At 37.9% G+C, this 26,717-nt stretch overlaps 1 protein-coding gene across 2 annotated transcripts; it reads left to right on the forward strand.

The window, feature by feature from the left end:
* Window positions 1-7,789: 7,789 nt before the first annotated feature.
* On the forward strand, window positions 7,790-25,687 carry PNLIP (pancreatic lipase). 2 transcript variants are annotated; one of them, XM_032423321.1, is made up of 13 exons: window positions 7,790-7,815; window positions 7,959-8,004; window positions 9,391-9,545; window positions 14,496-14,618; window positions 16,579-16,713; window positions 17,467-17,578; window positions 18,789-18,908; window positions 19,025-19,144; window positions 19,640-19,758; window positions 21,875-22,004; window positions 23,486-23,594; window positions 24,180-24,344; window positions 25,561-25,687. In XM_032423321.1, the coding sequence occupies exons 2-13, from the start codon at window positions 7,959-7,961 to the stop codon at window positions 25,622-25,624; spliced, it is 1,398 nt and encodes a 465-aa protein (XP_032279212.1). In that variant the 5' UTR covers window positions 7,790-7,815; the 3' UTR covers window positions 25,625-25,687. The 2 variants fall into 2 exon arrangements, with proteins under 2 accessions (XP_032279212.1, XP_032279211.1); XM_032423320.1 differs by lacking the exon at window positions 7,790-7,815 and having other exon boundaries at window positions 9,391-9,560.
* The last annotated feature ends 1,030 nt before the right edge of the window (window positions 25,688-26,717 follow it).

The following is a 26,717-nucleotide window of genomic DNA, read 5'->3' on the forward strand; positions in this document are numbered from 1 at the left end:
TTACTACAATGTGCCTTTGTGCGTTTTTCACTGATTTGTACTGTTTGGGATTATAGCTTCTTAGATATGTGGGCTCATTTTTTAAAACCAATATTGGAAATTTTCAGCCATTATTTCTTCAAATATTTTACTTAACACCTGCTCCAGGAATCCAGTTATTTGTACATTCTACTGCTTATTATTTTACTGCAGATCACTGAGGCTCTTCCTCTCTCTGTACTTCAGTTGGGATAGTTTCTATTGCTATGTCTTCAGTTTACTGATCTTTTCTTTTTTTTTTTTTTTTTTAAGATTTTATTTATTTATTCATGAGAGACAGAGAGAGAGACAGAGGCAGAGGGAGAAGCAGGCTCCCCGCGGAGTAGGGAGCCCGATGCGGGACTCGATCCCAGGACCCTGGGATCATGACCTGAGCCGAAGGCAGACGCTTAACCGACTGAGCCACCCAGGCATCCCAGTTTACTGATCTTTTCTTTGGCAGTGTATAATTGGATATTAAATTCATGCTTTAACTCATTGTGTCCATTCTTTCCTTTGAATCTTAAATATATTAACTATACTAGCTATTTTAAAGTTCTTATCTGCTAATTTTATCATCTCTATCAGTTCTGGAGCTCTTTTAATTAACTGATGAGTCATATTTTTCTGCTTCTTTGCATGTTAATAATTTGAGATTAGATGCCAGGCATTTGCAATTTTTACATTATTGAGTTCATTGTTGTCTTCTGTTAAAGAGAATTGTAGGAGTTTATATTTATTTATTTTTAGTTAAGGGGGCAGGCAGTTAACTTACTTGCAGATCAGCTTGATCTTTTTCAAGTTTGTTCTTATGTTTTGTTAAACTAGGTTGGGATTAGCTTTTATTCTTGGGCTAGGTTAGCCCTTCTCCTGAGGCATGGCCTTTGGGGGGTATCTGCTGAATGCCTGGATTGTTCAATGAAATCTCTTACTCCATTGGGCTGAGTGTCTCCCAATTGTGTGGGAACTCCAGGAGTTGTTCAGATGATAAATTCTCTCAATGGTTGGTTGTTCCCCAATAATGGTTATTTGATCAGCCTCATGGAATTGGACTCTTTACTTTCACAGCTTAGCATTCATCCTAAGACTCAGGTGGACCCCATGCCCATTTCTGAAACTCTTCCTCTTCATAGCTTCCTCCTCTCCAGTACTCTGCTCTGTAAATTCTAACTGCTCTAGCCTCCCTGAACACTGATCTCTATTTCCTCAGCTCAGTGAGTCTTCCTCACTCTGCTTGGAATCTCCCTCCTTGTGCTGGGGTCCAGGAAATGCCTCTGGAAAATATATCTGGAGTGACTAGAGGTGTCACCTCATTTATTTCCCTTTTCTTCACTTATTGCTATCTTTTACTATTTATTGCCCAATCTATGAAAATCATTGCTTTATATGTCTAGTCTTTCAATTATTTATGATAAAAGGGCAGATCTGATTCCAGTTGCTCCATTATGGCTAGAAGTTAGAAGTCCCTCAGCTTACAATTTTTGAAATGGACCTTGCTACTTGTCTTACAAGATTGGTTATGAAATACACATGTGTATTTGTCTCTGGTTTTGCCTGCCTCTCTATGAGGATCCTCAGATCATTTCCAATAGTTAGTTTCATCTCCAAAATATGTTAGGTATAGAACAAAAAGTTTTGTTTTTTTTTTTTGCTTTGGGGGTTTTTTGTTTGCTTGCTCTCTTTTTCCCCCTTTCATCACAGGTCCCAGTATCCAAGCTATGATCTCTGGGTCTGCTGAATTTTGCATTTCTATTTGCTCTTTTCCTGTTCGATGACATCTGGAAAATCATGCTATTCTATTCTAAGTGCCCTATAATTAGATCCCATTCAAAGTTCTTGAGAGTTTATATCGTGAAAGGAGTTTAGAGTAGCCGGAAAATGAGCCAAATGTGTATGCAATAAGGTTATAAACCTCAGAGAAGCTAACCAGATCTTTAAAGGCTTATTTATGATGTTAGGAGTAAATATGATCTAGAATTGTGTTATCCAATATGATAGGTACTAGCCACATGCCACATGTTGAAATGATAACATTTTAAGTATTTTAAACAAATTATTAAAATATATTTCATCCATTTTTTTAAGATTTTATTTATTCATTTGAGAGAGAGAGAGAGCACAAGAAGTGGGAGAGGCAGAGGGAGAGGAAGAAGCAGACTCCCCACTGAGCTGGGAGCCCAGCATGGGGCTTGATCCCGGACTTGGAGATCATGACCTGAGCCGAAGGCAGACGCCTAACCATCTTGATGAAGTTTTAGAATATAAGTGAGGTCCGGAGCCGACAACCAAGAAAGAATTCTTGAGACGTCCCTGGTGCAAAAAGGTGATTTTATTAAAGCACAGGGACAGGACCCATGGGCAGAAAGAGCTGCTGCTCTAGAGTTGTGAGGGGTGGCTGATTATATACTCAGGAGTTGGGGAGGTGAGAACAAAGGGGGTGTTCAGAAGGACTGTCATATGCTAAAGACTCTCAGGATACAAGAGGCCTGGTTATTGTCAAGCCAAGGCTGTTTTCCCCTCTAATGAGGCACTAACATGAAGACAGTTGGGAGCTTCCTGGAGGGATGTTACTACATTCCTCCTATCACACGTCCTTGTCAATGGGCTTTAGGTTTAGAAGAAATTCAGTCTTATTTACATTTCCTTCCGGAAGCTATTGCTAAGGCTTTTGTAAGTAAACTGAGGGAGACTCCTGTCCTGCAAGACTGTGATCTCTATCAGTTAACCATTTGTTTTTCCTTTAGGGCAGCCCGGAGTGCCTGAACAATGTCACACATACCACAATGGGGGGACAAGGTGTAGGGTACCAGCTTCTGCTTTGTCCTCAGCGAGCCTTCTGCTCCCTCATCAATCTGAGCGACCCAGGCACCCCCCCTTTTTTTTTTCACTTTTTAAAATGTGGCTTACAATATATTCCTCCTGGGCAGTGCTGATCTAGAAAGCACAAAGTAGGGGAAGGGGAGTGGGGTTTTAAGAAGGACAATAGCTTGGCCAGTCTGCATCTGAAACATGACTATCAAGCAGTGTGTAGAAGAGAGACAAAAGATGGGACAGTCTGAGGGCAAAGAAAACAATTAGAAGACTGCTCTGATGACCCATGAAAGAATTGATTATCATACTCAATGTTAGGAAAGTTGTATTTCTCTTTGATAAAGTTGCCATTTACTGCATTAGTAGTATGGAAGCAAAGTACAAATAAAATACATTATCCAAAACATATGTGAGTGACTTTGTTTTGGAAAGCAGATACCCAGTCTTACACGTGTTTATATACACACACATATTAACACCTCCTGCTGTATCCATTCCTGACCATTTTTTGAATCAACTCTAGACTAACACAGCCTGGGAGAATTTGGCCTTCTGTGGATTCACACAAACAAGTAATCTGGAGCTGGTAGAAATAGAAAGAATGTGGGTCTGCTTATTTAGGTCTGCTTACTTTGGTCTGCTAATTACCAATCGTGTGACCCTTTGCTTAAACTCTCTTGAGTCTCACTACTTTCATAAGAAAAATAGCTAAAGCTTCCACAGGTTCTATGGGAGATAAAAGGAAAAACCTTTAAAAGTATGTAAAACTAAATAATTAATGCTATAAAATTGTAGGTATGCTTGCTATTCTATGCCACAAAGTAAACCATCTTCATGCATATTGGAGGAGGGCTGACTATAATTTCACTCCCTTGGTTCTGCGTGAACTAAGCCTCCTCGCACTTGGCAAGACGGTTGTTCTGGATGGCGTGAGACATTCTTCTTCTGCTCAGAGCAGTTTGGCATCCTCAGGTGAGCATGTTCTCCTTTCCATTGACGGCTCTGGCAGTAGGCTGAACTGGATAAGGAAGGATAGGACAGGCTGTCTGAAGGTTAAGTAAATGAGACACCGTTCAGCTAACGTGATGGCTATCTAGCCACACAGATGTCTCAGGGCTTTTCTTTCCCTCAGTTGAGTTGGATATCACAAGGTTTTCAGACTCAGAGCCTAAGCATATGTCAATATTTAACTCCTCTGCAAACATTACTACTGGATTAGAAACTTCCAAGTTTGATATTTTTATTTTTAAATGTCCAAGGTTTTAAAGTCAAAGTTGAATCAATGTTAGGTAATGCTCTGCTGAATTCAGGAGACATGAGATTATTTTTCTATGAGAGTCCACTTTCAATGCCATGCGATACCTGAGGGAGGAATGCCAAATCTCTATCATCCTTTACAGGGCCCACCTCCTAGCCCACAATCCTGAGACATGAGGGTAACAAAAGCTGATGGAAAGCAGAGTTTGAGTGATACCTCCAACCCACCCATCTGCAGCACTTGAGAATTTCCTATGTATTCAGCACACTGAACTGCTCCAACTACACTTCAGTTGTGTCTGGGAGCCCAGGCAATATTGAGTGAATTTTCATTAAACCTTGGGGTATTATGTGGCTTCAGATTGCTTGTAAAACAATGGTCACCATCAAGGACTAAATTGAAAAATGCCCATTAGAATTAAAATTCTACAAAAACAGAGTGAAGAATTTAGCAATTACTTTTTATAATTCAAGAACTAGCTGGAAAGGGGATTTTTTTTTTATATTCTAGAAGCTTTACTGGGCTTTGATCTAGTTGTCCTGGGGAACCCTGATTTTATTTTATTTTCTTATTTTTTTATTATGTCATGTTAGTCACCATACAGTACTTCATTAGTTTTTGATGTAGTGTTCCATGATTCATTGTTTGTGTATAACACCCAGTGCTCATTGCAGTACATGCCCTCCTTAATACCCATCACTGGACTAGCCCATCCCCCCACCGCCCTCCCCTCTAAAACCCTCAGTTTGTTTCCTGGAGTCCATAGTCTCTCATGGCTCGTATCCCCCTCTGATTCCCCCCCCCATTTTTCCCTTCTTTCTCCTAATGTCCTCCATGCTATTCCTTATGTTCCACATATAAGTGAAACCATATGATAATTGACTTTCTCTGCTTGACTTATTTCACTTAGCATAATCTCCTCCAGTTCCATCCATGTCGATGCAAATGGTGGGTGTTCATCCCTTCTGATGGCTGAGTAATATTCCATTGTATATATGGACCACATCTTCTTTATCCACTCGTCTGTTGAAGGGCATCTCGGCTCCTTCCACAGTTTGGCTACGGTGGACCTTGCTGCGGAAAGGGGATTTTTAAAACCAAAAATTAGAAAAAAATCTGTCAAAGTATTAATATTATGCATGTGTACCAATCAAATCTCATGGTAAAAGGTACAGTCAAGGATTCAATGCTTCGTACTGAACTGTTCTTGAAAGTAGGAGAAATCATTGTACAACAAAATAATCTCCCTTGGTTAAGTTAATGCTAGTTGTTATAACCCTGAAACATCAGTGGCTTAAAACAATAGGAACTTATTTCTTGCTCATGTAATTTCAAAATGGATGTTTGTGGTTCATGGGTGGCTTTCCTCTAAACGGGGAAACCAAATTCCTCCCATGCTGGGGCTCGCCAGCTTCTACGCATGGCCTTCAAAGTCACTGTATTTGTCTACTTCAAGCCATGGAAGGTAAGGTACATGGAGGATCATGTGTGGGTTTTGTGAACAGGACTGGAACTGGTGCATATCTGTGCACTCGAGTCTCATTGCCCAGAAGTTGCTTAGGAGGCCCATCTTCCTGCAAAGATCGGGTAATAGAGTCTAGTGCTATTCCCTGTAGGAAGAGGCCAGCAATCTCTGCCACATACTCTAGAAGCTCCTAGATCATGTGTTAGTGATCTCAAGGAAGCAATATGGTTCATAAAATCTTACAAACCAGCTCAAGAGTTTAGCCAGATTGAATTTAAGTGAAGAGCTGGTATGATAGACTGGTGATTATATACAATGCCTTCACGGTTTGGGAAATTGAATCTTCCCCAAACACCCTAAAATTTCAACCTATTTCAGTTTGTAAAATAATTCCCCCATGAACGCTATCTAGTCTCACTTTCAGAATTTGGTGACTGTTCGTCCTAACTCCATAACCTATATTGAATAAAGGTGACCCAAATTATGGAATAAATTTTACACTATCTAAAATGCCAACCTGGAAATTTGGTGTGAATTATTTGGTAATTCACCAAGAATATAGTTTACTTCATAGTAAAACCCAGAGTTTGGCGCACTCTTTTTTTTTTTTTTTTTTCCAGTTTATTTGCTTGCTTGTTTTTAGTAAAAACAGGTTCAGAAAATTATAATTTTCTGTGTAGACAATTGTTCTGGAGCAATTATGCAAACTAAATTGCTTTTCATATTCACTTCCTCAGTTTTTCATTCATCACACAGACATGTGTTAAGGGCCTGCTTTGTACCAGATGGGCTCCACACTGAGGAGGGACAATAATTCTCTTCCCAGAGGATTTCACCCTTCTCAAAGTTTGTGGCCCACAACTGATTGTGATGAGTGTCAAATGAAAGAAGTTCGAAAGAGAGGTGTTCTCAGAGGGGAGAAGGAAGCCAACTTAATCAGGGCTGGAGAAGAGTCCCTAAGGAAGGGATCAAATGTTGAGACAAGAAGGATTCGGTGGGGGTTTGGTTTGACTCCCACCCGTGGAATCCCTTCCTGGTGTCTTCTGTCCTGATTTTAACATCTCCTTGCCCAACTTTTTTGAACTTCCCTCATACACAAATAATTTCATTGCTTTTTTTCTGTACCTATAAACTTTGTCAGGGAACTGAATTATTCTTTGACCATTTTTGACCTGCAAACATGGCAATTTCATAGGATTCAACTTATATCTGTGATGGTATCAGGCTGAATGGCTCCAATCTCTTAAAATTATGGTATCCCATTACAGTGTTTTTAAAATTTATTTTAAGCAATCTATCACCAACTGAAAACATTTCAGTTCTTTTCTATCAAATGCCTCTCTTTCAGATTATTTTTCCCAGACCATTTTTTTTCCAAGTTGAATTTTATTTTTCTCTCTTATTCCTAATTTTATTTGAGGGTAAGGTCACCAATTCTACCTCTTTGCTCTTAGAAGTACCCCCAACTCCTTTTGTCAGTTCATTTATTCTTTTCTCCCTGTTATTGTTGAGAAATAAACTAGTTCCATAGACTATCAAAATAAAATATCAACAACTTTCCTAAAAAGAATGAACCCTTCTGAAGAATGGTTTCTAATTTTATGCCTTTGAGGGTAAGGCAAGGTTATACGAAAACTGCTCAAGCTGGTAAGGTTTTAGTATTTGTTTTCAAGACTGCTGTTATCAAATCTGTGAAAACAATTTAGTTTCACACATATCCACACAGCAGCACAGAGAATTGTAAACTAAAAAAAAGCGGGGCAGACTAGAATCCTTCACTACAATGAAATTATGGTGATTCTGAGCATGATGTAATCTCATCAGAAGAGAATAGTCTGTATGAATCCTCTTTTCTTTAAAGATTTTATTTACTTATTTGACAGAGAGAGACAGCGAGAGAGGGAACACAAGCAGAGGAAGTGGGAGAGGGAGAAGCAGGCTTCCCGCTGAGCAGGGAACCTGATGCGGGACTCGATCCCAGGACCCCGGGATCATGACCTGAGCCGAAGGCAGATGCTTAACGACTGAGCCACCCAGGTGCCCCTGTATGAACCCTTTTCTCATCTTCCCACAAGTACTGTGGGAAACTTGACCTACTCTATCAATCTGAGTTTATTTATGATTAAAATTAGAAATGCGCACTTGGAACGTCCTCTTTTCATGCCACTTTTCCATGGAACTTCTCAAAGAGATAAGGTTTACTTATAAAAGGACCTGTAAGGGCACTATCTGGTTGTGTGTGGAACCTGACAGAACTGCCACGGTGAGTGAGGAACATGTTTTCCAAGCCTAATTTACTAGAATTTATCAATTTTCCCCCAGAGAAAGGTTTAACTGAGCTTGAATTATGCCAATTTTTTAAAAACATATTTAGTCAGACTCAACAATATTTTTTACTTTGTTTAGATGCTGCTAATCTGGGCACTATCGCTGCTTCTGGGAGCAGTAGTAGGTAAGAAAAGATATTTATGTAGTGCTGGAAGAGATTTCCTGTTCAGAAAATTCATGATGGCTGAATTCAAGCCACTATGGCATAAGGAGTAGAGCAAAAAAGATGCATGATGGAGAGCACAGGCACTTGGAGTAAGGTTGCTAGATAAAATCTAAGATACTCAGGGCGCCTGGGTGGCTCAGTCGGTTAAGCGACTGCCTTCGGCTCAGGTCATGATCTCAGGGTCCTGGGATCGAGCCCCGCATCGGGCTCCCTGCTCCACGGGAAGCCTACTTCTCCCTCTCCCACTCCCCCTACTTGTGTTCCCTCTCTCGCTGTGTCTCTCTCTGTCAAATAAATAAATAAATAAAATCTTTAAAATAAAAAATAAGATACTCAGTTAAATTTGAACTTCAGATAAACAAATATTTCAGATAATCAATGAATACGTGACAAAATTATACCAAAAAGTATTCATTGTGTATCTGAAACTCACCTTTGACTTTTATTTTCATTTGCTAATCTAGCAACCCTGGCTTGGAATCAAGTGTGGAAGTTGAACCTTGTTTCCACCAGCCACAGGTGTATTACCCTGAGCAAAATTCTTAACCTCTCTGTGCTTCACTATCTTCATCTGTGAAATGGGCGTATAATACCACCCTTAATACAGGATAACTGTGAGACTTACATAAGACAAGTCGTGTAAATCGTCTTGTGTGGCCCCTGGCACATAATAACTTTTGAGAATGCTGCCCCCACAACAGCTACTACTCCCACTCCTACTATTAATCTAGACTTTATCCTCCTGGACATCCCTTGCTTTGTGTTGTTCTTTCATAGGTTAACATTCAAGCATAGAGTTGTGTCAAACCATGGATTTTCTGTTTGATTATTCATGAGCAGCTTCTTCATCACGGGAGTCCAGAATGCTCCTCAAACATAGGTCAGAGACCTAAATACTCAGCGAGGTAGAGATATAAAGTTTTGGCATTTGCATGAAACTTAAGCTCTCTACCCAAAGCCCAACACCAGAAGATGGCTGCAAAGAATTGAAAACCTCACCCCCCTCTATTGAGGCCTGGGGACAAAAGGCTGCTCTTTTCTTGGGTACCAGTGGCCCAAGGAAGATATCTGCATTGAGAAGCCAAACTGGGTCCCAGCATGGGACTGGACAGAGACACGAGGGGAGTCAGGTGATCGTACTTTTAGAAATGAGGAGCAGGAGCCTGTCTTTAGCTGGGACGCTGAAGCTGTTTCGTGAGTGCATCTATAGGAAGATGTCTGGGGATGCAGAGGAAGTAAATATCCCATAAAATGTAATTTAACTCATATTTTGGCAGAGAGACAATTAAAAAAAGAGCATTCTGATTAAACTAACATCCTTCAAACGCTTCTGGGTGATTACAGGAAAAGAAATCTGCTTCCCAAGACTTGGCTGCTTTAGTGATGACTCCCCATGGGCAGGAATTGCACAAAGACCCCTCAAAATACTGCCCTGGGTTCCAGAAGATGTCAATACCCGCTTCCTCCTATACACTAACGAGAACCCGGATAACTATCAAGTAAGAGAACTCATTGTTTTCAGAACTAAGTCCTATCCGTTTTATATAATAAGAATACTAAATTTTTAAGTTTTCTGAAGAGAACAAATTAGTGGAATTTTCATCTTTGTAGACTTTTGGGGCAGTGAGGTTAAGTATTATTTTATGTAACTTGTTTATAGAAGGTCCATTAACTTGATATTATTCTCTTTTTGTTTTAATTTAGATTCACTTTAGTTTCTATTGAAGAATGATTGACATAAAATATCGAATTAGTTTCAGGTGTACAACATAGTGATTGAATATATAAAACCATTACAAAATGGTCACCATAATAAGTCTAGTTACCATGTCACCATACAAAGTTGTTACAATATTATTGGCTATATTCCCTATGCTGTACATTACATCTTCCTGTCTTATTTATCTTATAACTGGAAGATTATACCTCTTAATCCCCTTCACTTATTTCATCCATACCCCCACCTCCATCCTCTCTGGCTACCATTTCAGTTTGCTCTCTGTATCTTTAAGTCTTGTTTTGTTTTGTTTATTCATTTGTTTTGTTTTTTAGATTCACATATAAGTAAAATCATATGGTATTTGTCCTATCTGACTTATTTCACTTAGCATAATACTCTCTAAGTACACCCATGTTGTCATGAATGGCAAGCTTTCATTCTTTTTTATGGCTGAGTAGTATATATATATATGTATGTATTTTACACATCTTCTTTATTCATTCATCTATCAATGGACATTTAGGTTGCTTCCATATCTTGGCTATTTTAAATAATACTGCAATGAACATAGGGGTGCAAATTTCTATTCAAATTAGCATTTTCATTTTTTTCAGATAAAAACCTAGAAGTGGAATTGCTGGATCATATGGTAGTTCTATTTTTAATTTTTTGAGGAATATCCATTCCATTTTTTATTGGTGACTGCACCAATTTATATTCCCACCAACAGTGCATGAGGGTTCCCCTTTCTCCATATGCTCACCAACACTTGTTAATTCTTATTTTTGATAATAGCCATTCTGACAGGTGTGAGGTGGTATCTCACTATGGTTTTGATTTGCATTTCCTGATGATGAGTGATGTTGAGCATTTTTTCATGCGCCTTTTGGCATTTGTATATCATTTTGGAAAAACGTCTAACCAGATCCTCCTCCCATTATTTTATCTGACTGTTTTTTTGATATTGAGTTTTATGTGTTCTTTATGTATTTTGGATGTTTACCCTTTATTAAATATATCATTGGCAAATATCTTCTGCCATTCAGTAGATTGCCTTTCATTTTTGTCGATGGTTTCCATTGCTGTACAAAGGCTTTTTAGTTTTATGTTATCCCATTTGTTTATTTTTGCTTTTGTTGTTCTTGTCTGAAAAACATTGCTAAGCAAAAAATATTGTTAAGACCAATGTCAAAGAACTTACAGCCAAGTTTTCTTCTAGAAGTTCTATAGTTTCAGTTTTCTTACGTTTTGTCTTTACTGTTTTATTTTTGTATATGGTGTAAGAGAGTGTTCCAGTTTCATTCTTTTACTTGTGGCTGTCCAACACCATTTATTGAGAAGCCTGTCTTTGCCCCACTGTATATTCTTGCCTCCTTTGTTGTAGATTAGTTAACCATATAAGTGTGGGTTTATTTCTGGGCTTTCTATTCTGTTCCATTGATCAAAGTTTCTGTATTTGTGCCAGTGCCATATTGTTTTGATTACTATAGCTTTGTAGTAGAGTTCAAAATTGAGCGCATGCTACTTACAGCTTTGTTCTTTTTTTTCTTCAATCTTCAATATTGTTTTGGCTACTCAGGATCTTTGGTGGTTCCATACAAATTTTAGGATTATTGTTCTAGTTCTATGAAAAGTGTCATTGATGTTTTTATAGGGATTGCATTGAATTTGTGTAGCATTGAATTGCTTTGGGTAGCATGAACATTTTAATAATATTAATTCTTCTAATCAATGAGCAAGGTAATCTTTTCATTTATTTGTGTTGCCTTCAATTTCTTTCATCAGTGTCATAGTTTTCAGAAGATAGGTCTTTCACTTCCTTGGTTAAATTTATTCCTAGGTATTTTATTCTTTTTGATGCAATTACAAATGAGATTATTTTCTTAATGTCTCTTTCTGCTGGTTCATTATTACTGTATAGAAATGCAACAGATTTCTGTATATTGATTTTGTATCCTGCAACTTACTGAATTCATTTTTTAGTTCTAATAGTTTTTTAGTGGAGGCTTTAGGGTTTTCAATATATAGTATCCTGTCAGCTGCAAATAGTGACAGTTTTATTTCCTCTTTTCCAATTTGGATGACTTTTATTTCGTTTTTCTTGCCTAACTGCTGTGGCTAGGATTTCCAATACTATGTTGAATAAAAGTAGAAAGAGCAGGCATCCTTGTTTTGTTCCAAATCTTAGAAAAATAAAAGCCTTCAGCTTTCACTGTTGAGTATGCTTTGAACTGTGGGTTTGTCATATACGTCTTTTATTATGTTGAGGTACATCTCCTCTATGCCAATTTATTGAGGTTTTATCATAAGTGGATGTTGAATTTTGTCAAATGCTCTTTCTGCATCCATTGAGATGATCATATGATTTTTATTCTTCGTTTTGTTAATGGGGTGTATCACACTGATTGATATGTGGATATTGAGCCATCCTTGGATCCCTGGAATAAATCCCACCTGACCATGATACATGATCCTTTTAATGTATTGTTGAATTCAGTTTGCTGGTATTTGTTGAAGATTTTTACATCTATGTTTATCAGGAATATTGGTCTGTAATATTTTTTGTAGTGCTTGTCTAGTTTTAGTATTAGAATAATGCTAACCTCATAGAATGAGTTCAGAAGCATTCTTTCCTCTTCAGGTTTTTGGAATAGTTTGAGAAAGATAGGTGTTAAGTTTTCTTTAAATGTTTGGTAGAATTCACCTGTGAATCTGTCTGGTCCTGGACTTTTGTTTGCTGGGAGTATAATTACTGATTCAATCTCCTTACTAATAATCGATCTGTTCAGATTTTGTATTTCTTTCTGATTTAGTCTTGAAAGATCATATATTTCTAGGAATTTGTTCATTCTTTCTAGGTTGTCCAACTTGTTGGCATATCACAGTTAGTAGTAGTCTCCTATGATCCTTTGTATTTCTGTGGTATCAGCTGTAACTTCTTTTTCATTTCTTATTTTACTTATTGGCCCTCTCTGTTTTTTTCTTAATGAGTCTGGCTAAAGGTTTATCAATTTTATTTACCTTTCAGAGAAATAGTTCTTAGTTTTATTGATATTTTCTATTGTTTTTTTAAGTCTCTATTGCATCTATTTCCACTCTGATCTTTATTATTTCCTTCCTTCTACTAACTGGGCTTTATTTATTCTTCTTTTTCTAGTTCCTTTAAGTATGAGGTTAGATTGTTTATTTGAGCTTTTTCTTATTTCTTGATGTGGGCCTGTATCACTGTAAACTTCCCTCTTAGAACTGCTTTTGCTGTGTCCCATAGATTTTTGAACATTGCATTTACATTTTTATTTATCTCAAGATATTGATTTAACTACATCTTTGATTTCTTCCTTGACCCATTGGTTGTTTAATAGCATATAGTTTAGTGTCCACATGTTTGTGTTTTTTCCACTTTTCTTCTTGTAGTTGATTTTTAGTTTCATACCAGTGTGGTCAGAAAATGTGTTTGATATGATTTCAATCTTCTTAACTCTATCAAGGCTTGTTTTGTGGCCTAACATTTGACTTATTCTGGAGAATGTCCATGTGCACTTGAAAAGAATGTGTATTCTGCTGTTTGGGGATAGAATATTCTGTAAATATATGTTAGTCCATCTGTTCTAATGTGTCATTTAAAACCACTCTTTCCTTATTGATTTTCTATTGGGAGATCTATCCATTGATGTAAACACGGTGTTAAAGCTCCCTGCTATTATTGTATTATTGTCAATTTCTCCCTTTGCATCTATTAATATTTGTTTTATATAACTAGGTGTTTCTATGTTGAGTGCATAAATATTTACAAGTGTTATATCTTTTTATTGGATAGATCCTTTATCTTTACGTAAAGTCCTTCTTTGTTTCTTATTATAGCCTTTGTTTTAAAGTCTATTTTGTCTGATATAAGTATTGCTACTCCAGCTTTCTTTTTGTTTTTATTTACTTAAAATATCTTTTTCCAGGGGCACCTGGGTGGCTTATTCGTTAAGCATCTGCCTTTGGCTCAGGTCATGATCCTAGGGTCCTGGGATCGAGCCCTGCATCGGGATCCCTGCTCCATGGGAAGCCTGTTTTTCCCTCTCCCACACCCTCTGCTTGTGTTCCCTCTTTTGCTGTCTCTCTCTCTGTCAAAAAATAAATAAAAAATCTTAAAAAAATAAATAAATAAAATAAAGTATCTTTTTCCATCCCTTCATTTTTACTCTACATGTGTCTTTAGATCTGAAATGATCTAAAATGATCCAGTAGACAGCATATAGATTGGTCTTGTTTTTTAATCCATTCAGCTACCCATTGTCTTGATTGGAACTTAATATCATTTTTATCCTACCTCTATGTTGCCATTTAATAAACATTCTGAATATAGTTATATATAATATATGTATACATATATATAAACTCTCCCAATATTATATATAATCTCCCAACATTATATATGTGTGTATGTGTGTGTATACAATTTACACACACACACACACACACAAAACCTTCCATTGTTTGGAGACAAGACCCCCTACATCAATATTATAGCAGAAATTTATCCTGAGTAGAGCAACTGCAGAAATGTTATGATGTCTGAAACTTGATGATCGCAAATAGCTTGCCTGTAATAGGAGAATCCTTATTCACAAGGATCTCAAGTCTTGATGGTGTTCTCCTACCTGCCATCTCCCTCCATGTACAAATGGTTCTATTGGACATATGAGAAACTTGACATTAAACACTTTTCTTCCCAAAATAGGAACTTATTGCAGATCCATCAACTATCACAAGCTCCAATTTCAGAACAGATAGCAAAACCCGCTTTATTATTCATGGATTCATAGACAAGGGAGAAGAAAACTGGTTGGCCAATATATGCAAGGTGAGACATGGTAATCAATTAAGGGAAGGTTGTTTCCAGAGTGATGATTAACGATGGGGAAGGCACAGGCTGCAACCAATCAGGACAAATGCCAGCCACCATGACACCGGAGGATCACCTGACTCTCCTGGGGTTTCACAGGGAGGTCCAAGAGGTGGTAGGGTGTGCAGGGGACCTGGGACAGTCAGGGCAGCAAGATTGCAAGCATTTGGTGGCTCTAGGTAGTGGTTATTTAATAACTAATGCAGAGATATTTCAAAATTTTAATAACAGATGTTGCCATACTGATGCAATATTAGTTATGTTTTCAATAACATTTAATTTTTTCAATAGGTCTTAAGTTCTATGTGAAGAACTAAGATAATTTACTTTGCCCAAATTGTTTTCTTCTGATTTTCACTTGCTACTCTTTGATCTCCTATGGTAACAATATCTAGGGAAACTGTGTAGGTTTTCATTTTCGACTTCTCTTGTTTCAACCATAGTGATCCAATTTTCTTTAATTTGCCTTCGGCTATGTGCCCCATGATAATGAAGAATTAAAAGACAGAAAATCAAATAGAACATATTTTCTTAGCAACTGCTAGTGCTTGAAAACATTATCCTTGATTCATCTACTCACCAAGCGTTAGTGGCCCGCATAGCACACAGATGCAGTCATTCCTTCAGAGGTCGAAAAAACAAGACACAAAGGTCCTCCTAAACATTTTTAATTTCAGACCTGTCTATGACTCAAGCCAAAGGCTGGATTGAATCAACTCTAGAGACTATCCACTGATTCTGAAGACAGCCAAAATAAATAGGCTTAACTTCACAAGTTTAAAGATAATTAGCAAAACCCTAACTTATCTTCTAAAATATTCTAAGCTGATGATTATTAGGGGGAGGGTAGGAATAGATTTTTATAGAACAATGAAGGAAAAAGACAAAGTGGTTCTTAGGTCAAAGGGAATGTAAATTTTTAGATATGTGTACACAATTTATTTCTGAAATCCCCAAACCAGATTTGTTTTTCTTGCATGATTTGGCTTTGACAACATGGTTGCTTTATGACAGAGAAACAAATGGATTAACCTATGTTAAAGGTCCTAGACTCTAGTACTGACTCTATCCTTAGCTAACCATGACATTAGCAAATCATTTTCCCTTTTTGGAGATTTCTATCTGTAAAGTAAAAGAATTGGAGATGATTTCTAAGATTGCTTCATTCTTCTAAAAGTTTTCTTGGAAAAAAGGTGAGGATATGCATAAACATACACACACCCAAACAAACAAAATTCCTGCCAGATCTAACATTCATGAATCTATCACTGACTTGCATCAAACAAAGCTTCCAGTACATATCTGGTAGGTTATGCTTTTATGTGAAGTAACTCATCAGTAATGTACAATAAAATATGTTCTTCCAAAAACATTGATTAGTCTTTCCATCATGGAAAAGCTTACCCATTTACCTCCAGTATATTTATTTAAGGAAGTCCTAACATAGCCTTTCATTTATTCATTCATCCAATAAATATTTATTGAACACCTACTGTGTGCCAGGAACACTTTGAGGCACTGTGGATACAGCAGTGAACAAAACAAACAAGGTCCTGGGGTGCATTCTAGTATGGGACAATGTAGGACATTGATTTTAATGATGCTTTAATGAGACAATCCACTGTACCCCATTTTATACATCTCTCCCTGCAACAAATGTCTATGCATCTGTTATAGTAGATATCTCAAGAATCCAGTTCCCATTATGGCCAAACCCTCAATTTGGAGCCAATGTTAAACTTTAAAAGGAATTTCATATCCATAACAGACTAGAAGTTTTGTTCATTGTTGTAGGGTTAAAAATAAGCTTGATATTGTATAGGTCATGGAGGAAATTTATCCTCGTTCTCAAATGTGCTAATTATTAATTAATAAATATCCTGAATTCTTTACTTATTTATTGTGTCTGTTCCATCAGAACCTGTTTACAGTGGAAAGTGTGAACTGCATCTGTGTGGATTGGAAAAGTGGCTCCCGAACCGGTTACACACAGGCCTCACAGAACATCCGGATTGTCGGGGCAGAAGTGGCATATTTTGTTGAGGTTCTTCAGGTAACTACCTCTAGGTTGTATAAAAGTCCATGTCCATTGCTCTCTAGATTCTCTTTTAAAATAATTGCTGTAGGTATGATAATTGCTAAAGACATTCCTCTACTGAGATTTGGCTTTCCCTGTGGTTGAAAAGAAAAATGCAAAATCAATCAATCAATCAATCAATCTAGATTTGGGCTTCATCAATATGCTCTTTAAGTCAAAACACTAGTTTTTTTAAGTGATGTTACTCAAGCAACCAGGTAGGTTGTTTCTACTGAATCCCATCAGTATTCCTTTAATTTTACCATCTATTAAAACAAGTTGGTGTGATAATCTCAGCCTCAAGATGAAAACTACCTTGTTTTTGTTTTTGTTTTTAATTTTTTTATCAGAAGCACAATGACACCAAGCTAACCTGCTTTGGTAACTAAAACCTTAAAAAAATGTTAAACAGGAATGTGCTTACATAATTGCTTTCATTATTATCTGCTAACCCATACATTTGCTTCACCACCTCTGGGTAACAATTCTTCATACACAGCAAGTGTTCCTCTACATAGTAAAACAACAAAAGAGAGCCCAACTTCCACAGCTTAAACATTAGACCATTGCCATTTTCTATGATAACTGAAAAAAAAAGTCATGAAAATCAGTTGCTTTGAAGGGACAGCATATCTTCTTAAAACTCACGTTTTGCGAGGATCTCCTTCTATGGCCATCTTGAAGTTCACAATGTTAGAAAACATTCTGAAGAACTTTTCTTTCCAACAGTCAGCATTTAACTACTCACCTTCTGATGTCCACATCATTGGCCACAGCCTGGGCTCACACGCAGCTGGGGAGGCAGGAAGGAGGACCAATGGGACTGTTGGACGAATCACAGGTTGGTCAAAACAGTAAACACAGAAAAGTTGGACTCAATGTAGCCTAAATGGGGTCTAAAAGGATGGAAATTTGGCATTTTCTGAATTGGGCCACATGATCAGAAATCAGTATGTTGTGAGGTTTTATGAATTTTTTGCTGATATTGATCTTTGGCCTACAGAGCTCTGTTTAACATATATATATGTTAACATATATATAAATATTGCATGTGACTAAAATTTTAATTAAGAACATCAGGAGGTCTATTTTCCTGTTGCCAGGCATTCACAAAGGACAAGTTTCATGAATAGAATAAATAGCATAAATAACAGAATAAATAATAAATAGAATTAAACCCAAGGAACTCAAAAATGCATAATTAATTATATTCTGCTTCAGTAGCAATTGATAATTAGCCCAATCCTCATTGACCACAAGCCAAGAGTTGCAGGGGACAGGTGGTCAGGCCAGGCTAACCAATTCTGCATGCTTTGGTTAGATAAAAAAAATAGCATTTCACAAATCTCAAGACTGGTTGCATTTGGCCAATGGGGTCACATGTTGTATACTCCGATCTTAAAAACAACATTGCAACTTTATAGGAAAGACTTTGCTATCCTGGATCTGAGAGGTGACTATTTTAGGGAGCAACCACATTCCTCTTCCATCATCCTACTCTGTCTCTGACCTTCTGATTCTCTTTTTGATATTTTGGATAAACTGGTCACATTTGGGTTGGTAGGGGCATCTGGATGTCTAGCATTAATTTGCTGGAGAGAACATTCTTTCTCATAATCCGTGAATGTTTATAAGGGCCTGCTCAGCCAGGCACTCTGCAAAGCTGTGGTCCTGGTGACCGTGAAAACCAAAGTCCTTGCCCTCACAGGATTTTACCGTAGAATGGGGACTTTTTTATCCCGACCAGCTTTTAAGAGTCTCCCAGAATCTGTCTCTTTCCTTATAACTGCTGTTAGTGGCCAGGATTGTCCCAGGGGCTACACATCCATAAGTAGAGCCAAATTCCATGGTTTGAGGAAAATTCACTACAATGCAAATAGAAAATGAGACACAGAAAATGTAAAAAAATGATAAGGTCTGGAAGAACTAGCTTATCTCTTTCTAGGCATATGTCATGGTTCCCGCCAATGCTTGCACTTGGGTAGGTAATTAATGAAGAAAGGTCAATGTGAATGTACACTGATATTAACATGACATTCTATTTACTTTAGGGTTGGATCCAGCTGAACCTTGCTTTGAGGGCACGCCCGAATTAGTCCGATTGGACCCCAGTGATGCCCAGTTTGTGGATGTAATTCACACAGACGCTGCCCCTATAATCCCCAACTTGGGTGAGTTCTTCAATTCATCTTCTGCGAGTATTTTTTGAGTCCATATATTAGAGTGTTTTAGAGTGTTTTGAGTCTATACATCAACATCAACTTTCTCATATTTTAATATTCCTCAGGGTTTGGAATGAGTCAAACTGTAGGCCACCTAGATTTCTTTCCAAATGGAGGAAAACAAATGCCTGGATGTCAGAAGAACATTCTCTCTCAGATTGTTGACATAGATGGGATCTGGGAAGGTAAAACCATTATGTACATGAAGAGATTTACTTAGGGGAAACTTTGTGTTTCATTTTTTGCTAAACTTGCTAAATATTTTGGTACAGGTCTCACATTTTCTACAACAAAGGACTTTTAACCCAAAATATAGACTTTTCACTGGGGAAAGTAGGCCTGAGGAGACTGTAGAAAGAAAATGTATTTGTAGTCAACTTTCCAAGGATCTAATTTGGGGAATGGATTACTAAGTTGTACTTATATCTATATGGACCAATCTCTTCCTTCTAAAGTTATTTTTCCATTTAATTTAGCAATGGCATTACTATTAAAATCTTAAATAGTATTTCACTTGTAACTGCATCACAAATCATAAATACACTTCAGAGATGATTTTGTTCTGTGACCACCACGAGTTCACACTAATTAGAAAAATCTATTCAACAACCATGTTCTAATTATGACATTAACTTGGAAAAATAAAACCTGTTGCTGATGTGTACTGTCTGATTTCAAAGGGACTCGTGACTTTGTGGCCTGTAATCACTTAAGAAGCTACAAATATTACTCTGATAGCATCCTCAACCCTGATGGCTTTGCTGGATTCCCTTGTGCCTCTTACAATGCTTTCACTGCAGTAAGTAGACTCCACTTTGTACCTAAAGAATTTTGTGACCATCACTTCTCATGATGGGTGTAGTTCACTGTACATGACATGCATTCAGCAAAAGTCACTACATGATTGCCACATTATTTATACTTTTAATTATACATATTTTTATTTTTTAATTGAAGCATAGTTGACATACATATTTATCGTAATAGTGATGAGGCATTGGAGAACTTTAGAGAAATGGGCTTGTATACTAAGATGTCCCATGTCTACCTTGTTCTCTATCACTTCAGTATGTATCGTGAATGTTCAAACTTGTTTTAGAAATAATTATCACTAAAAAAAAAAAGTCTATGAAATCTGAGCTATGGCTACAGGATGCTGATAAATATGGAAAACTTGTCTTAAATACTGAACCTATAAAACTATATCATTATGTGCATGTGGATATTTCTGTGCAATCTCATAATTGCCAAGTTTTTGTTTGTTTGCTTGCTTGGTTTTGAGTTTTCATCTTGTTTGGTATTTACTAGGTATCTGGGTTAGGATCCTTAAAGGTGATCTTGAAAATGATATATCTATTGCCTATTAATTTTTATTGCTCTTCCTTTCACTATAATTTTTTTCAAATAAAAATATACAACCTATGTCATTTAATAAATAAAATTTTAAGTAACATACCAGGTGAAGTCATAATTATCAAGATGTATAACTTAGTGCTAAAGAGAATCTGAAACCTGATTTCACCATTAAATGGTTGAATGATTTGGACAAAATATTTAACCTCATTCTAAGGCAGTTTTTTCATTTCTAAATGTAAATAATAATGGTAGACTCCATTGGTTTGGCAGGAGGATTTAATGAGATGATATGTTTTAGTTCCTTAGCTCAGAATCTAAAATGTAATAATTAGCATTCAACAACTGTTGGCTATATGTGTGGGCGGGGGTGATGCATAGTTTATTCACAGTACAGCTTGTGTACAAACAAGATCACCATCCCCTTTCTTTGGTTTAACTTTATTTTTATTGTGCTTCCAAATCCCCAATCTCTAGGTAATGGGGAAAATAAGCGAAGAAGCTTTAGGTTTCATTCAGTTAAAATTTAGTCTGATTCAGTAATATAAACAGTCCTTTTAGGTGATGCTCAGACACTTTTATAAGAAAAAGTTCTCAGTTTTGCATATTTCTCAGCCTTTGGACCCCTTCATCCTCTTCTCTCCAAGCTGGTATTGGACACAGTGATCATGAGGTGGTGGTCAGTGTGTGTGTAGGGCAGAGGGGAGGACTTGAGGGTCTGCGTTATTGATGGATGTGCTACTGGTGTCTGCAGATAATGTCTAGGCACATCTACTCTTCTGGCTTGGCCAACTTCCCCATATAGCTCTGGCCATTTCTCTCTGACTGGCTCAGTCTCTCCTTAGCTTTTGCTGGATGCAGACCCTGAGACTTGGCCCAGTCCCCCTCTGGTTCATTGATCCAAAAGTCTGCCCCTTGCCTCTAATATGGAGCAGGATTGCCCCACTCTGTTTCTCCCTCTTCCTCTCTTCTTCCCATAATTCCTCCCCAGAAGGAGGACATTTTCCTAAGTGATATATATATATTCTCCACACCAACCACACAGCTGAGACTTAAGGACCACTTGGGGCATTATCTGTTCACATTGGGAGAATTCTGAGATCTGACTCCTTCAGACCTTAATATGCTAAAGCGGGAGCTAAAAAATTTGAGAAAAACCTGACTCTTAATGGGTCCTATTTTGCATATCAGAGCTGATTATCACCCCTTGCTCTTTCTTTTGCAATCTTTCTTAAAAAAAAATTCTAACCACCTGTAGGCAAATGGATGTCTTGAGTAACTTAAGAGGCAAAATAGACAAGATGAAAATATATGTGTAAATATATATTTAAATTCTCTTTTTGTGTGATTTTTATATTTTTGTTCGTATTGTGTTTTTTCACAGTCAAATTTATCATCGTAACTAATGAAAGGCATTTTTCACCTTTCCTGAAACATTATGAAAGTCGTCTTTTGCCATCATGACAGAATTGGCTTTAGAATATTTGAACTGCTGCAACAGATGGAAAAAGATGACGTGCTATTAAGAGTGTCCTCATTCATCATTTGTTAATTTCCCCTAGAACAAGTGCTTCCCCTGCCCAAGCGAAGGCTGCCCACAGATGGGTCATTACGCTGACAGATTTCCTGGAAAAACAAATGGAGTGAACCAGATATTTTATCTAAACACTGGTGATGCCAGCAATTTTGCCCGTAAGTCTCTATTATATTTGCCTTAAATTCATAATGCTATGTATTTTATCATGTTCGGTGAAAATGTGTGAAATTGCTCTTCTGTACAAAAGTTGTAAATACTCCTTCCCAACATGGAAAATTTTTCAAAAGCCATCGTGCTCAATGTAACTCTGGCTAATTGGAGTAACAGAGCAGAATTTGGGGGTCTGAACTGACAATGATAGAAAAATTAATTTCTCCTGAATTCAGGAGGTTTCTTCTGCTCTAGACTCTTCCAATTCAGTCAGAAGTTTCACTAAAGCAAAATTTTGAGGTTTTGTACAAGCAGAAAAGTAATCCAGGAGAGAGATGGCAGAAGTTGTGGGAATGGTAGGGAGTTGACAGATTTAAGAGCTGTTTAGGGCGGTAGACTCCATGGGTGATAAGAATTAGAGGGTGCAGGGATGATGAGGCATGTTCCATCCTGGGTCAGAGGAAGAAAACTATTTAGACTGGAGTCAGTGGGGTTGGTCGCATTGTAAAAACTAAAGCCAGGTTTTATTCCCTCCTCAGTTTGGCCCAGGCTAGCTCTAAATGGCATAAACTGCTAGTTAACTATTGATTAGTACCACAAAGTGGTTACCATAACTTAATACATTCCAAAGGCAAGGTAAAGCTGAATTATAGAATTTTTTTAAATAAATGTAGACAATTTAGACAAAAAGACAACAGGACTCTAAAATGTGGTGACCTATGAAAATAGTAAATTGAGGGTACGCTTGGGTGGCTGAGTCAGTTAAGCATTTGACTTCGGTCATGATCTCGGGGTCCCGGGATCAAGCCCTACCTCAGGCTCCCTGCTCAGCAGGGAGTCTGCTTGTCCCTCTGTCCCTTCCCCCACTTGTGCTCTTTCTCTCTCTAAATTAAATAAATAAAATCTTAAAAAAAAGAAAATAGTAAATTGATGAAAATGTCATACTCTACCCTTTTCTTTTTTCTTTTTTTTTAGATTTTATTTATTTATTTCATTTTAGAGAGAGAGAGTGCACAAGCCCGGGAGGGGCAGAGGCAGAGGGAGAGAATCCCTAAGCAGACTCCACGCTGAGCACAGAGCCAGACACAGGGCTTGATCTCACAACCATGAGATCATGACCTGAGCCAAAACCAAGAGTTGAAGGCTTAACCAACTAGGCCACCCGGGTGCCCCTTTCCTACTTTCTTTTAAGATAAAGTTCTTATAATATTCAAAAATAAATTGTTGGGTTAAAGAAATTGAAAGCAAAATATATGACTTATATATATTACTTGACATCTATTGACTTTGGAAAGATTCTCTGCTCCTCCCCTGGCCCCACGCCTATCTTCTGAACATTTAGATAAAGTAGACGATTTGATTAGAAGAACAACCAATCCTATATATAAATTACTCAAAATTCAGCAGCAGTGGCATCCAATTTAGCCTGTTTTTAGCAAGTCTTCTCTACAAGTTGACAGTTTGCAAATCTCTTCCCCCTGTGCAGGTTGGAGGTATAAGGTAGCTGTCACACTGTCTGGGAGGAAGGTTACAGGACACGTGCTGGTTTCTTTGTTTGGAAATAAAGGAAATTCTAAACAGTATGAAATTTTCAGGTGAGCAAAATATTACCCTACACTTCTTAAATGTTGGAATCCTTTGCATATATAATGCATGTTATGGACATAAGCGTTTATTCATAACTATATGGGAGTACAATACCATCACACGTCATTCCAAGGAAGAGATCGTTTTATCTTGCACCTTAGTACATTTCAGAATTCTGTTCCTGAATTTTTTCTCTGCTATCTCCTGAGAAAACCACTGATGTTTGTTTCGATGCATGGCATCTGATTTATAATCAGTAAATAATCATTCTGCCCAGAAAACAACAGGGAAAAGATGATATGATGATGTCATCATTTATTAAGTTGTGGGAGGCTTATGACTAAAACATATTTGAAGTTTTATTAAAGTAAGGATGACTTTAAAGTCATATGAGTTCTTGTTGGCAAATGACCTGCCCCTGAGTTGGCACACATGCCTGCATTTATTTAATACATTAATTATTTAATACATTAGAATGGCAAATGTACTGTCAATCATCTTACTAGAGGTGCATCGTAAGCTCGTTTTAGAAACATATATGTATATATTTTTGTATGTTCACGTATATTTTCATTAACTTCTCAACTCCCAAGGGGCACTCTCCGTCCAGACAGCACTCATTCCAATGAATTTGACTCTAATGTGGATGTTGGAGATTTGCAGAGGGTCAAATTTATTTGGTACAACAATGTGATCAACCCAACTCTACCCAGAGTGGGAGCATCCAAGATCATGGTGGAAAGAAACGATGGAAAAGTGTAAGTAATAAAAATCCAAAGAGATTTGCAATACTGAGTCACCCATGCTATTCCCACTGCAAGTCTACTTCAGGTTCAACTCTCTGACAGTGGTTCTCCTAAGCCATGGTCACAGTGGCTTCCTAGTACCTTCTGTTTCTTTAAAAAAAGAGCAGAACTTTCAGGGAATAACTTTGAGAGATCTGTAGATGAGTATGGGTCATTTGATGAAAGTAAAGTGTTAATTGAGAATCTGGCTTCGTGACCCTAAGGTGAAAAGAGTGATTTCATTCAGCAGCTGGGCCTTGTGTCATGTCTGACCACAGGTCACTGGTTGCCTGGGGGGAGGGGAGATGGAAGAGGTCAAGAAGGAGAGATTACGAAGGAACAGGAGAGTAATTTGGGGTAATGGGTATGTTTACTCTCTTGATGGTGGTGGTGGGATGGAGGTACTATTCTTATCTCCATTAGAGATAATTAAATGAAAGCTTGGTGCCATAATTCGCAGGTAAGAAATTGGACTCCAGCAAGTTCTTAACTACTACAAAACAAATTAATTCACCTTCATTCATATATAGATCATGTGTGCCCTTCATTTCTTGTGTCCTTTATCAGTAGTAGTGTTTAACCTTTAATGTTCTATTTGCGCATCGGCCAGCCATCAGACCACAGGGAGGGAAATAAAGATGAAAAGAAAAGAGCACCTTCTGAGCACCTTTTATGTGCCAGGCACTTTGCATATGCTTATATATGTTATTAAAGAAAATTAGCTCCCAAGCAAACTAAGTTTTGTTCAGTCTTAATGAGTAATGCTAGTCATTTCAATTCCATTATTGAATTAAGTAAGAGTGCCTAGTGAATGTAACACCAGGACCTCAGAAATTTCCCTCGGGCTGATTTTTTATCATGCTGCTGACCCTACTCTTCCTCAGTTGCATTGATTGACAATGCGCCAAGTGCTTAGTAGGTGCTTTAGGATATGACAAATGAACGCTCCCTGTCCTTAGAGGCGTCCAGTGACACTTCCTCACTCGGCTATTGCAAAGCTATAAAAGAACAATGGAAAGGAGAATGCAGTCCTTTATACAGAAGAGGTTTGTGTTCCCTTGACCAATGTCTGGTCTCGGGCACAGGGAGTGGTTCTCACTCAGACTGGGGAGAAGAGAGGCTGTTTTTATGCTCAAAGCACCAGCAGTGCACCAGGAAAAGCTGACTTTCTGTTGTTTTCTCTCTGCAGGTTCAACTTCTGTAGTCAAGAAACTGTAAGGGAAGATATTCTGCTCACTCTTACTCCATGTTAGGAGTCACTGACATGTGACCACTGCATATCTTACCGCTAATAAAACCTAGTAGTGAAGCAATCCGTTCCTTGGTTATCAAGTCCTTTTTCTCCGTGGCTCTTTTGGATAACGTGATTAAAATCCAAAATTTGGAGTTTGTCTGAAGAACCACAAATGACTGATGAAGTTTGCTACATATTACGTGGCATTTGAGGTTGAGAAAATTGTTTACTTGGCACTGACATCGTGCCCATTGCTAATCTTACTGGTGTCATCCAGATCAGTTAAGGCAGACTTCCAGATCCAAGATGACCTGCTCCTGGGGTGCACACATGGCAAGTGCCAACCTTTGCCACTTTCCCATACTCTTTATGGTCTGTGTCTCCTCCTAATCAGACATCTCAGGAAAGAGGACACATAAGGAGACAAGGACAGAGCAGATCCAATGCTTCCTGACCTGTCTCCCTGCTCCCAGTAGGGTCCCCTCAAGCCTCTCGCCTCTCTGCAGCCTTTTTAATCTTTCTAAAGCCCAAATCCAAGATCCTCCCCACAGTCCCCAGGAAAGAATCCACATCCTTCAGTGAGCCTTTCAAGGCCCTCTTACCTAATTTTGAACCGAGGACTCTAGCATCATCTCTCACCACATTCCGTCTAGAAATCTACATGCTAGCACTGCCCCCAAAAGGGCCCTGATCTCAGATGTTTGAACTTTGCACAAACTCTTCCACTCCCTAGGATGTTCTTTCTCTTGTCTTCCCACCTGTTGAACTCCTCCTGGTTCTTAAATCTGTGTGTAGACATCATTTCTTGCTGGAAGCCGTTCTTCACCTCCATTTCCACAGCCCCTAAGACTGGATGAAAGGCGCTTCCACTGCATTACTACTGCACCCAGAACTTCCTCCATCTCAGAACTTCTTTCTGTAGGTCGGAATTGCTTGTTTACTTGTCTGGATATCTCTCCTTAAGGGGTTTACGAGTTGTATCTGGCTGGTGCCTGGCATTTGGCAGGAGACCAAATAAATATCTTTTCAATGACCATCTCACTAATGGAAAGAATGCATGACTTCACTAGAGTCAGGTATTTAAAATTAGGTCATGTCCCATCACTAATATC

The sequence above is a fragment of the Phoca vitulina genome, unplaced genomic scaffold (assembly GCF_004348235.1).
Source record: "Phoca vitulina isolate PV1807 unplaced genomic scaffold, GSC_HSeal_1.0 scaffold28, whole genome shotgun sequence".
NCBI classification, from domain to species: domain Eukaryota; kingdom Metazoa; phylum Chordata; class Mammalia; order Carnivora; family Phocidae; genus Phoca; species Phoca vitulina.

What these genes read in the sequence shown, in the direction of transcription:
- PNLIP (XM_032423320.1), top strand. Translation starts at nt 7,959, where the DNA reads ATGCTGCTAATCTGGGCACTATCGCTGCTTCTGGGAGCAGTAGTAG. An exon ending in AAACAGTATGAAATTTTCAG is followed by an intron (nt 23,595 to 24,179) that starts GTGAGCAAAATA and finishes TCAACTCCCAAG; the next exon opens with GGGCACTCTCCGTCCAGACA. An exon ending in GAAAGAAACGATGGAAAAGT is followed by an intron (nt 24,345 to 25,560) that starts GTAAGTAATAAA and finishes TTCTCTCTGCAG; the next exon opens with GTTCAACTTCTGTAGTCAAG.